We start from the raw sequence: 12,701 nt of genomic DNA, 5'->3' as shown, positions 1-12,701 counted from the left end.
GGCATGGGGAATAAGCTGGAGTGGTTAAAATGGCTAAATTAAGTGTTGGATACCGCCATTATCTCTGCTTCCAGTATAGCAAATAGCTACATAGTGGTGTCAGTGCTGAGGCCCACGGTGTCACAACCCCAGTGAAAGTTCACTGATTGTGGTCTGGTAGTTTCACCCCTGGGTTTTTCTGTATAGCCAAAACATAGATTGTTTGTTTTGAAAATCTAACAAAAGACCCAATCAGGAAGTCTTGTTAACTGTTTGTCAGCAGGCTTTGTAAACTATATACATATTGTCTTCCTGATCATAGAGAAAAAGTGAAAATTTGTAGCTGATTCGGGGCACTCAGGCCTTTTGGCAAGATAAAGCTTGTTAATGAGCAGGACAGGAACTGCCTTTCCGCATTCCATAGAGCTGGGACCTCCTCTGGAGTCAAGCAGCTCTGTCCTCATCACCTCGTGGCAAGTGCTTAAGCAACTGCGAATCAACTGCTTTGAGCGCACACATTAGTGAATAGTTTCTTCTGAGAAATTGGATGCGAGTTTAACAAGAACGAGAAACTATGAGAGGAAATGTGCAGTCTAACTCCAAATGGCTGGAGAGGAGATCAACTGTGGTTTATGGTAGGATCTACTTTGAGTTGGACCTCGATATTAAGTATTGATGTTAAATGCAATTTCAAGCAAAATATATATATATATATTTTAATTATTTAAGCAGCAAACTTCAAACTTCGAACTTTAAATAGCTTAAAATATTACAGTATATGTGACAAATTTTCTGGTTATTTGGATAGAATTTTCACACACACACACACACACACACACACACACACACACACACACACACACACACATACTGTATATATAAAGTCTTGTTTTTATTTTTTTATTTTTAAGTTTTGCTTTAAAGACTAAATAAAAATTTCAAAAGCAAATTATTCATATGTTAAACCGTTGCTTTGAATTTGTTTGTACTTTCTCACAAGTGTTTATTCCATTGCTTAAGTGTTAAGGCAAAGCTTTTAAATGGTTTGTCCTTACGCGTGTTCGTACTGTACCATGACTACAGCTGTGCGCTCGGTGACACTAAGAACATGGCGGATGCTGACGTTGGGAGTGGCATACAGCTCCTGGGCTAACACCCCTGAGCTTCCTGACAGGCAGAGGATGAGGAGGTTAGCGATGGCTGACGTGACATACACAGCTCCACTTGCTGAGCCTGATCAAACATGTGAAGATGTCCAGCGCATGAATCAGTCCAACAGCTACGACACCATTATTGACTTAGAGAGGCCTGAAGAGCTGAAGGGAACAGACATTATTAGTGCACATAAGATGTGCCAAGATGATGCCACACTGTGGTGGAGCAGGTGAGACCTAAAAATGAGATACATTGTCCATAAATTACTATTAGAAACACCCAAAAATATATTGTTTTCTTTTTATGTTTTTTTTTTTTACATTTATTGAATACGTTTTAAGAAATAGAAGCTCCATAACAAAAAGCTAGACAACAGAAGAAACAGCACCTACATCATTACTGTCAAGCAATCTTGATTCTATTATTATGCAAATGAGTAACATGACCAAACCAACATGCACTCACCAGTGTTACATGACCTACATTTGCATAATTGAACCTGATCGACTCAAGCATGATGCAATAACACTTGGTTGTCAGATCCACTTTCACTGACTTTTACAGCTTTATATCTAAAAAAATTGTTTGGGCAAAAAACACTTTCACGCTGTGACCTCCGAAGCAGAACCTGAAATAGGTTATTATGGTGTCAGTATAGCAATAATATCTTGAAATAATGAAATCTTAAGACAAAAAAATGACAGCGTAAATGTATTTTATTTCTTACAGCTCAGGGCTTTCATAAAATATTTTCTTTTAGGGTTTTGAATTGCAAATACTGTTAAGACACAAATAATATCTTATAGGTTTCCTTATTTTAAAAAATCCTAGCAGTAAGATAAAAGTTTATATATTAACATACATAAGAGCAAAACACATTTGTGTAGATAGTCAGATCTTGGCTCATACTGTGAAAAAGGTTTTTGCAGTGCTTTCTTTTGCCATTAGATGGCGTTACAGATTTAGAGCAGGAAAAAACCCTCCTGAATCTTATTTCTTATTTTACAATTTTTACAATTCTTATTTTACATTGTAAATGTAGATATACCAAGTCCTTATACTGACATGATCAGTGATGGAGTAATCTGGTCTTAATTTGTGCTTAATTCACTAAAGAGCTCTCATTTTTTAATAGAAATGTGGTGTCTTAGCTTGTGCTGTTTTTCAGTGATGACAGATGTTTCCTTCTGAGTTTCCACTTCTAAGAAAGCTTTGGGTTAATATATGGCAGTGTGATGGTCTAATTAACTGATCCTTCACACCCTGTTTTCCAACATGTCCAGAAATGCTCAGCATCTCTGATCATCATATACAGCCTGGTTAAAGAAAGAAAGAACACCAAAGTATAAAGATTGAGAGAGCTCGTTGTCCAAACAGACATTCAAGACTGACAGGAATGGACTCGTAGCAGAACACTGAGTGGACTTTTTGACAGTGCAACAGTGTTGAAGTATCTTAGATGTAGGAATTCTCAATATTCATTGCAAGAAAAGCCTTTGTTAGGCTAGAAAACATCTGACATGATGGTCTCTTTTCATCGGTTATGTGTTTTGTATGAAATAAAATGACCTATTAAATTAACAATCATCTTCGAGGACGGATATATGGATCTTAACAGATAAACAATTGTTGAAATATGTACTGTATGTAGTGCATTGCTGGAAAGGTCTTTGTTGATTCTACACTTCAGCAGGTGGCCATTTTGAACTGAATGAAAGCTAGAGACAGGGTGTGGCTATGTGTGACACCATAATTGTACTATTGTCTCTTTTTATACTCTTTTTGTCCAAATCCTTACAGTATTAAGAAACATATCACAGCTATGAAGGCATCATATTCTCAATTATGCATGTTTTCTTTCTTTTTTCTATGCATAATTATTAGGTGTCATGTCTTAATCTGCTCTTGAATTTGCTCTCAAATTTCCATCCCACCAATTTTCTGCAACTGAATAAGTGCACATGAAGCAAAAAAGAAGAAAAGTGAAAAGGGAGAAGTGTCAAGGTTTAATGTTGTTTCGCTAAATGTATGTCCATGTCCCTGACTAACACGTTTGTATCCACACCCACAATCTGGTTTTAACCAATCAGAAATGCTCTTCCATTAGCTTGCTTGAGGAATTTCTTTATGCTTATGCTCGCGAGAAGTGCAGACACACACACACACACACACACACACACGCACACACACGCCATCATGACCATCATCATCAACATTATCATCAAGGCTGATCACCACTCTGGAGATGTAATGGCGTTGCCTTATAGACTGCGCGCGGGTATAAGAAGCATCAATTAAGCGTCATAGTGTATTTAAGAGGCAGCGCGCGCTGCACATTGCGCACATCATACGCGTCTGTGTGCAAGAATAAAGGACGTTTTCCCCCCCATATCTAATCAAGCGAGTTAAATAGGCAATAGGGAATTAGATCCAGACCGATTTGAATGGAAAAAGTGTTTTTTTCTTCTTCCTGCATTTTTGTTTGCATTGCCAGATCTCTGGCATGACGCACGAGTGGTGACTACGTGTCGGTTCATCGAGCTCTCAGCACCGAATTCGGGTTTAACGTGTGGCACGGTTTAGATGCTGCCTGTCATTTGACGCGCTCTTTACGTGGATTATATTTGCATGCTAAGTTTTCTGTTTGGTCAGGTTTCTATACCTAGGATGGAGTGAAACAGGGCAGCCCGCGAGGTAAGGAGAGCAAATCAGATCCGCTGCGATCAAGCGCGCGAGGCTTTTTTTTTTTTTTGGTATTCATTGTGAAAGAAAAAAAAAAAACAGTGATGGAAACTGTGAATCACAGCAAGCGGGATCGTTGTCATTTTTCTGATGCTTGTTGACTCCGATGCCAGTAACCTGTTGGATATACCCGCATGTCTAGGATGGCTCGTTTCGGCGACGACGCGTCTGGGCGCTATGGACCTGCACCGGGCGCGGGGAGAGGAGGTGCGCGGCCGGGAGGCGCACCGGGCACTCAGAGGCTCTACAAGCAGTCGATGGCTCAGAGAGCCCGGACAATGGCTTTGTATAACCCTAAGCAGACTAAGCAGAATTGCTTCACTGTCAACCGCTCGCTGTTCATCTTCAGCGAGGACAACGTGATCCGGAAATACGCCAAGAGGATCACCGAGTGGCCATATCCTCTCCGACAAAACCTGGCTCTGGAAAGTTTATTAAATAACCATCGAATACACACTCAGAAATAACTGTACTTTTCCATGTAACTGGGGTGGTACCTTTAAGTTTATGTTTTGTACCTTTAATTGTTTGAAAAAGGTGTATGTAGTGCATCTTGGATAAGATTTTAGAATAAAGCATTAAAGGTACATCTGTGGTCTTTATGTATGTATCTATGTACCTTCAAATATTATTATTATTATTATTATTATTATTATTAAATATATAACAATACACACCTAACCGACAAAACATGCCCCTTTAATGATACCACCACAGTCACAAGGAAAACTACAGTCTGGTACCTTCATTTCTATTAACTCTACAATTATATATTCAATTTGGAAAACTGACACACATCTGTCATTGAGAGATAGAAACACTGACTTCATGCAACGTTATTTCATTATTTGAACACTTTCTGTCTTTTAATTTTTGTCTTTTTGGTGTGCACCAAATGTGAAACCACTAAGGCATAAGTCGTTTCTAGTTCAACTTAATAAACCTATGAGAATTTTATTTTTTACAGATAAAAAGGTACTAAATTGTGCCATTTCTGGTGCCTTGAAGCATAAATATTTTGTACTGTATTTAAATGGGTGAAAATAGCTTAGTTTATCTTTTATCTATGCACCTTATATCATTTTCAATCGTACTCTATATCCATCATTATTGGTTAAAGATAAATATTAAAGCTATGTACGACACCAGAGTAGCAACAAGAATAATACAGGCTAGTACCCTTTTTCTAAGATTGTAGGCTTTTGTCTTCATACCTTCTGTGTGCATAAGAAATTAAGGGAAATATGGCTTCTCAGATTATCTAGTCAAGTAAAATAAATCAGAATAATAAGATGAAAATGAAAGATAAACATGCATAGAAGCCAACTTCGTGTATAGCCTATTAAAAAGCTCATCTCTACCACATTCACTGCATAATTTATTGTACTATTTAGTACGGAAGTATGTAAATGTGGGCGTAGCCATGGTTACGGCATGTCCACACAGTTGTAGGCAGATGCAAAGGGGGGGGGGGGGAAAGCTGCACTTGTGATTCACCTCATTTACACCAGGAAGTGGTTTTACCCAGATATTAGAGAAGTAAAAGTAGCATAACGCAATAAGATCATGTCATCCTGATAGACTTACCTTGCTAAAATGTAAGACGTTTGCTTTTTAAGGCCCAGGTGTGATTGTTGTTGCTGGTTGTTGTTGATTTTTTCACCAGACTTATTGCTAAATTGGGAAATTTGCTGCTTCACTCAAGGTCCATTGCAAAGGTGCTTTCCGTGGTACTGAAATATTCAGCTTGCTTCTGTTATAAAAGCAAGACAAGAAGCCATGACAGGAAGTCAGTTAGGTGAAGAGAGAAACTAATTCTAAACTATCAAGGCACTCTTTTCTAAACCCTTTGGGAAAATCATTTTAAGTTCATATTTGCATTCTTTTACTACATTCAATTAGATTTAATCTATCATTTCTATTAATGTACAGTTCACATTTCATTGAACTCACATTAAGTGGCATGAAGGTTTAAACCTCACAGCTCCATGGTTTGATCTTGAGGACATGTTACTACCTGTGTGGACTTTTGCATCTTCTCATGCTTGTTTGGGTTTCCATTGGGTTCTCTGGCTTCCTCTAGACTCCCAAAAACATGCATGGAGATACTGTAGACTGGGTACCTAAATTGCACATAGGTCTGAATGAGTGATTGTGTGGCCCAGTGGACATCTAATCCATGCATCCAATGTTACATCTTATGCCCAATGTTGCTGGGTTAGACTTTGGATCGACAGCAACCCTGACCAGGATAAAGCAATTACAGAAGATGAATGAATGAAGGAATGGAAAAAAAAACCCTGAATTATTGTAATATGAATCAGACGGCAAGATTGAGCCAGTATGTCTGTGTGTGGGAGCCATATTTTAGATTTGCTTTAACCCTATTGCAACTCTAAAAATGCCCGAGGGGACATCAATTTATGTATGATGCTTGACTTTGTTATAAAATAGGCATTATACTGTTTGTGCACGCTCAAAACTTATAATGCAGCTATCACTAAACACAAGTAATTGATCACAGAAAAAAATGTACAGCCATTGCTGAATATATTTTTAATGTGCACATACTGGCTGTGCATTTAGAAATCATATAAGGAATGAAACTAAATAAGGAATGATGTTATAGGAAATAAATCGATGACTGAGTGATGTGATGCATCCTGACATCAAACGTCGTTGATCTTTTTTTCAGTAACAGTATGTTTTTATCCATCTCATAATGTATTCATAATTAAAAAAAAAACAAGTATAAAAAACTGGATTTTAGTCCTGGGGAAAAGGGAAAGAATAAAACAAAATATACACCTGTCTATAAAGACCAACTCAGTGTTTATTCATCTTCCCACTAGGCTTTGGAGGGAAAAAAGAAAGAAAAAAAAAGGTTTCACAGGTCATAGGATTGTGCATCTTAGCTATCATCCTAAGCACTTAGTCACATAATGCACATTCAATTATTGAAGTCATGACTCCCAACAGTTGTGAGGATGTCTTTTAGATGTGTATTTACATAGAGGCAGGCTGAGATATACACAGTAGCTTAATGTATTCATGTGTCAGCTTAAATTGTCAGAAAAGAAGACTGTATTATATAGTGGAATAAGAGGAATTTGTATTATGCACTGATTTGTTAGCAATTATTACTATACCAGAAAACACCATACGCAAGGCAGACTTTTATACCATCCTCCGATTCAGGCACCTGCTCACCACCTGGTGAGGGGGTTAAAATAATCAAATATTGACTGTGCACACACAGAACAGCACATGGTGTAAAATCTCAAAACCAATTGTCCTGATTATGTATCATGAAACATGCTTATGCAACAAATAGTAGACATTTTGAATGTAAAAATATATTATTCTATATTATTTTACTTGCATGTTTATTGTTTTATTTGTTCAATGGCTGTGTCAATGTTTTCCTTGACCTTCACACTCCATTTGAATACATGATCCTTGCAACCATCATTGCCAACTGTATTGTACTGGCGTTGGAGCAACATCTGCCGGTTAATGACAAGACACCCATGTCAGAACGCCTGGTAAGTATGTTTCTTTTACTGTTATATTTATCATCTTTCAGTATTTAAATTTCCTTGTTTTATTCCCTGCTACATAGATTAGATAGACAGGTAAGAACAGTCGTAGAGATCCCGAGTCGTTCACCATCCATAAAGTCTGAATTATCACTTTTGAATGAGAAATGATTTGAAAAATTGACATCTACAACGAACGCTAATAGAAGCCCATTAGGGTTTGAGTCACGCTGCCCTGTGCTTGCACTCTGAACATTTTCAATGGAGGAAGAGCAGCAGACAGGATAGTTAATGACACAGTTGCCAAATTGCGCAAAATCTTCATGGCTGCCAAGATCTAGTTTTATAATTTAAATAATCAAACTGAATATGTTTAAAACAAAGGGGTGTAAGTGCAGAGAGTGTGTTCACAACTATATCTATTCTAATATATATTTTCGGGAAAGAGAAAGTATATAGTGTATAATGTCTGTACAACGGAAATGCGCCACACCACGGTGACCTTGTTGCCCACTTAAAGGTTGAGAAAAAGAAGAAACATGTGTCTCAATTTTTCACTTCCTTGATTTTTGTGTCTTGCAGTTGCTGACAGCATTTGTTAATAATTTTAGCTCTCTTGTGTGCATCTTTATGGGACACACACCTGCTGCTGCAATTGAACAAAAGCGTATCTAAAATTACTCAGATCAAGCTGGTGGACTGTATGAGGATATGTTGTCAACTCTCAAGTGCCTATAATTGGGTCATTCATTCTAAAAATTCACAATAGCCTATAGCATCAGTCAAGTGTGATAGCACCTCGAACCGTATTGAGGCTTTGTTTTTATTAATGTCTCCATGCTCTAACAAAATCTATACTCATGACCTGCTGCTGGAGCATTCGGTAGTAATTTCTTTCATTGCGCTGCCAAATTCTTTGAAAATGTCTTCAGAAAATGCAAAATCTGTGCTTTACTTCTGTTTTTCTAAAGAGAGACCAGATAAAAGCACAGATCTTGGTGCAATATTCACTTTACCCCTAATCTTGACATTCAGATTGGATCATAGAGAGCTTTCATTTTGGTGTAAGGCTTGGCACTCTTCCCTGCAGTCCACACACGAACGACATCTGTGCCTCATTAAGCCAGAGCCTGCCGGGGAATATTGACATACATGAGAATACATGCTCTCACTGTGACCGGGACCCATCCCATGCCGAGCAGCCTTTGATTCCTCTTCTCAGCCATCACGCTCTGTTTAAAGCACCAAGTGAACTTTTTCAGTCACATTAACAACCAGCAGGTGCTTAAAAGCTTGTTGTAGAGCAATCAGAGAAGACTGCTGGTCGTCTGCAGTATGGGAGAGATACTGTTTTATACATGCAGCCAATGTGTTTCAATACAAGTTCAATTCTATAACTTAAGGTCAATGACACTCTCACAGAAAAAAACACCTACTTCTGTTCTCTCTCACTCACTTACTCACTCATTTTCTACCGCTTATCCGAACTATCTCGGGTCACGGGGAGCCTCTGCCTATCTCAGGTGTCATTGGGCATCAAGGCAGGATACACCCTGGACGGAGTGCCAACCCATCGCAGGGCACACACACACTCTCTCATTCACTCACACACTATGGACAATTTTCCAGAGACGCCAATCAACCTACCATGCATGTCTTTGGACTGGGGGAGGAAACCGGAGTACCCGGAGGAAACCCCCGAGGCACGGGGAGAACATGCAAACTCCACACACACAAGGCGGAGGTGGGAATCGAACCCCCAACACTGGAGGTGTGAGGCAAATGTGCTAAAGACTAATCCACCTTGCCCCCCATATGTCACATCATCAGCAGCAATTTCACACCACCAACAACCTCTTATTATGTAGACATTTTAAAAAGAAGTTTTTTGTCCACTATACACATCTCTTTGTTAGGTTTTAACATAGTAGAATTAACACTTCAATACAAATCCTGCAGGAGTGACTGTTAGAGTCGCGGCTAAAGACAATTTAATCACACTGGTATGTAACAGATAGCAGTATATCTTTTCTCTGTGCCTCACATCGGTAATTAATTATTGTGCAAGTCTTTAGATATACCTTTGACAGATTGTGTTCATTATTTGTAGACTTTAAACTTGGAAAAATAATCCAGGTTTGTAAGTATCTTGGCAAATTTAATGAATGGATGAGTTGAAATATGTGATATTTGGATGTTTATAACAGCAATTAAATGTACCAATTAACTATGCTGGGAATGGTTTTCCTCACATCCTGTGAGCTGTTAGGAAAATACAGACAGGCAACAAACGTAAGTGAAACAGAGAGCTGCCAAAACAGATTCGTTTCATTTTGCCACAGATTGTAGAAGCCTCTAGAACTGTAGTGATGTGATAAACCCTATTCTTCCAAAAGGTATTGCCTCACATTGACGCGTTGATGGTGGTGGTTTTGACTGCTACACTGTTGAATCAGCCTGAGATCATGCCCTGTGGAAGTGGGCGGAGTCATCCTGGAAGGATAGAAATATCTGTTTATCAACTATCGGTTCATGCAATGGAGAAAATTTCAGGTTTCTGTTACTTGTCCAAACTCTTAACGGTTCTTAAAAAGGGATTTTCATTTGGAAATGGTTTTAAACAGAAATCCATTTACAATGAGAACCATTAACTGTCCAAACAATACCAGAGGAATCCAGCAACATGCAGCCAATAAGGAAACAGAGATTTATACAGAATTAGTTTTGCTTTGCTCAGTGTTTCATGTTTCCGTCCCTCTAAAGAACATTCATTTTAAGTAATAATCATCATCTTATTACGCTTATCTCAGGGAATTCTTTCAGCCACATAGCTTCAATTCAATTTGCAGAAGATAAGCTTACTTATCGTTTGAAAAGGTTTAACCCGGTGTAACACTTCATTTCATTTCCCTCATCACAAAGTGAGCCCGTGTTTCTTAAGCCATTCTTCGTTGCTTTTTCCTCTTACTCCATTTCTCCTTCGATGCTTCATTAAATTCTCTCTTCCTCTGAACAAAAACAGTAATCCCTTCTTCTTTCACTCCCTCTCTCTGGACAGGACGACACAGAGCATTACTTTATCGGGATATTCTGTTTCGAGGCTGGCATTAAGATCATCGCCCTGGGCTTTGTCTTTCACAAAGACTCCTACCTTCGTAACGGCTGGAACGTAATGGACTTCGTGGTTGTCCTCACCGGGTGAGTCCACAGCCTGAGGATAGAGCTAGTGCACTGGAGATGGATGGTTATCCATGTGTGCTGTGTGTTTGTGAGTGTGTGCATGTGTATGTGTGTGTGCTTGCTTGTGTACTTGTGAAACAAGAAATGTGTGCAACATCGAATGCTGATTGGTTGCCATCTGCGTTTTCGTAAACAGTGCATTCTGGTAGTCTTCCGTATGTCACTCAAAAAGCCAGAAGAGGAAGATGCTGTGAAACAACACTTACAGTTTGCAGTTAGGGAAGTGATTCTATACCAAAACGGTGGCATATTTATGCGGTTATGGACTGAATACTACTTAATATTATTGTAGCCTTTCTAGCTGTGCGCTCGTGTAAAATATTCCACCGTTTTTAAGTATTTCTACATTTGAATGTGTCCGAGTTAAAAAATTATTTAAATGATAGAAATGATTAGATACTTGAATCGGTTCCGAAGTTTCAGTGTCATATGACGTTCAACTTAACGTGACATAACGGAAACAATTGCAGCAACATGACATATTTATATACAGCTCCATTTTATTTTATTTTTTTGTTACATGATATTGGGATTCTTTGATTTGGTTCATTTTCCATTATATGTGATGATTACATTTTTGATTTGTATATTTTAGAAATATTCTTGCATAATCAGGTCTTGTAACCTATTTCCAGCTTATGAAGATGGCTGGTTTGGACTGTTGATTGCTTTCCTGACTGAGGAATTGATTTGGTGAATAAATACATAAGTGATGAATGAAACATAATGGGATATTTTGTTATTGGAAAATAATCAACAGTGGCTGGTGTGATGTGACATAGAGTTACTGTTACCACACTGATGTTGTTACTATAGAAATTTGCCAGTGATTCCATATATTTTCTATTTATTAAAATGTAATGCATTTGACTTTTTAATCCATTTATAGTTACTTTTTTCATTGTAATCTGATTAACCCATAAGTGGAGAACCTAAAGTTACATCTTTATCTAACTGATCCTGGAGAAACCTTTTTTCAACCATACGTTAGTTGTGATCAGTAAAAATGGCTGAATTCATATAAACCTATGATTTGATATGCGGATAAAACGTTCTGATTCTGACAAATCACATTTCAAAATTCAAAAGCACTGTAGAATATATATTGTGATATATTGTCCCACTCGTTCATTTATTATACGTTGGATTGTAACATAGCTCTCTTCCTAATGTATATTGTGGCACTGATGGCCTTTGTTACTCACTTTCGGAGCTTGTGTATGCAGTACGCAATTTCAGCGTTAACATATTTGCATTCTGTTTCAAAAGAGCTACTTGCCTATAAATATACAAATTGAATTACGTTGTAGTAATTCAATTTGCACTGAAATGCACTTTGTCTTTGACTCTAGAACCATAAAGCCTAACTTGGCTGACCTTATCCCATACCCACTCTCTGAGATGGAGGATTTTAAGTGACAGAAGTCGAGTGATTCATGGTTCAGTGTTTTAGTTCTATCTAAGACAGCATGGCGCTAGGAGTCCATCCAGAGGCCTACTTAACTCACTAGACTGAACCGTGAACTCTCTGTCTCACTGTGTGGTGCAGCCATTTTCGTTCACGATCATTGGCTCAGAACAAGAGTATGTTTGTATGGCTTAAAAGGATAGAAGATTTTTTTGCATTTTCAATGATCTAGAAAGGGTTAAAGCTCTTCTCAGGGTGTAAAATGTTAATGCACACGTTAAAAGTCAAGAGGAGTCTCATTTGCATATTTTTTGTATTGTCATGATAATTTGCATTCATAGAACTAACGACTAACCTTTTATGTATTTACAAAATACTACAATTTCTAACAAGGACACAGAAAGTAGAAATGATAGTGAGATTTAGGGATCAGTGGACCATGGGCAATGGAGAACAATGGTGATAAGTAATGATTAGTTGATAGGAAAAATAGAGATCATGGGGACAGTGATGGTCATTGGTTGTTGAAAAAAATTTTGATCAGTGATTGGTTGTTGGGGAAATGTCGCCCACTGGTTGTTGGGAACAGTAGTGATCAATAATTGGTGGAAATGTTAATCAGTCATTAGTTGTTGGGG

At 38.1% G+C, this 12,701-nt stretch overlaps 1 protein-coding gene and 2 long non-coding RNA genes across 16 annotated transcripts in view; 1 reads left to right on the top strand and 2 right to left on the bottom strand.

Moving 5' to 3' along the window:
* Positions 1–1,163: 1,163 nt before the first annotated feature.
* On the bottom strand, positions 1,164–5,966 carry LOC113640062. The gene is made up of 3 exons (XR_003439958.2): positions 5,830–5,966; positions 5,464–5,629; positions 1,164–1,295 (listed from the first exon to the last, which is right to left on the bottom strand). It is a non-coding gene; the product is annotated as an uncharacterized LOC113640062 (long non-coding RNA).
* Positions 1,291–12,701, top strand: part of cacna1bb (calcium channel, voltage-dependent, N type, alpha 1B subunit, b) — a 124,567-nt gene continuing 113,156 nt past the window's right edge. For 13 of the 14 annotated variants that reach the window (XM_027142392.2, XM_027142398.2, XM_027142394.2 and 10 more), the window contains exons 1-3: positions 1,291–4,273; positions 7,316–7,421; positions 10,474–10,613. In XM_027142392.2, the coding sequence (XP_026998193.2) occupies positions 4,011–4,273; positions 7,316–7,421; positions 10,474–10,613 (509 nt within the window). In that variant the 5' untranslated portion in view covers positions 1,291–4,010. The remainder of the gene's footprint in view (positions 4,274–7,315; positions 7,422–10,473; positions 10,614–12,701) is intronic. The other variant, XM_027142390.2, reaches the window with a different exon arrangement.
* On the bottom strand, positions 9,590–10,700 carry LOC125139876. The gene is made up of 3 exons (XR_007139018.1): positions 10,567–10,700; positions 10,278–10,465; positions 9,590–9,908 (listed from the first exon to the last, which is right to left on the bottom strand). It is a non-coding gene; the product is annotated as an uncharacterized LOC125139876 (long non-coding RNA).

The sequence above is a fragment of the Tachysurus fulvidraco genome, chromosome 21, assembly GCF_022655615.1.
Source record: "Tachysurus fulvidraco isolate hzauxx_2018 chromosome 21, HZAU_PFXX_2.0, whole genome shotgun sequence".
NCBI classification, from domain to species: Eukaryota; Metazoa; Chordata; class Actinopteri; order Siluriformes; family Bagridae; genus Tachysurus; species Tachysurus fulvidraco.
This window is presented reverse-complemented; position numbering and strand designations above follow the sequence as displayed.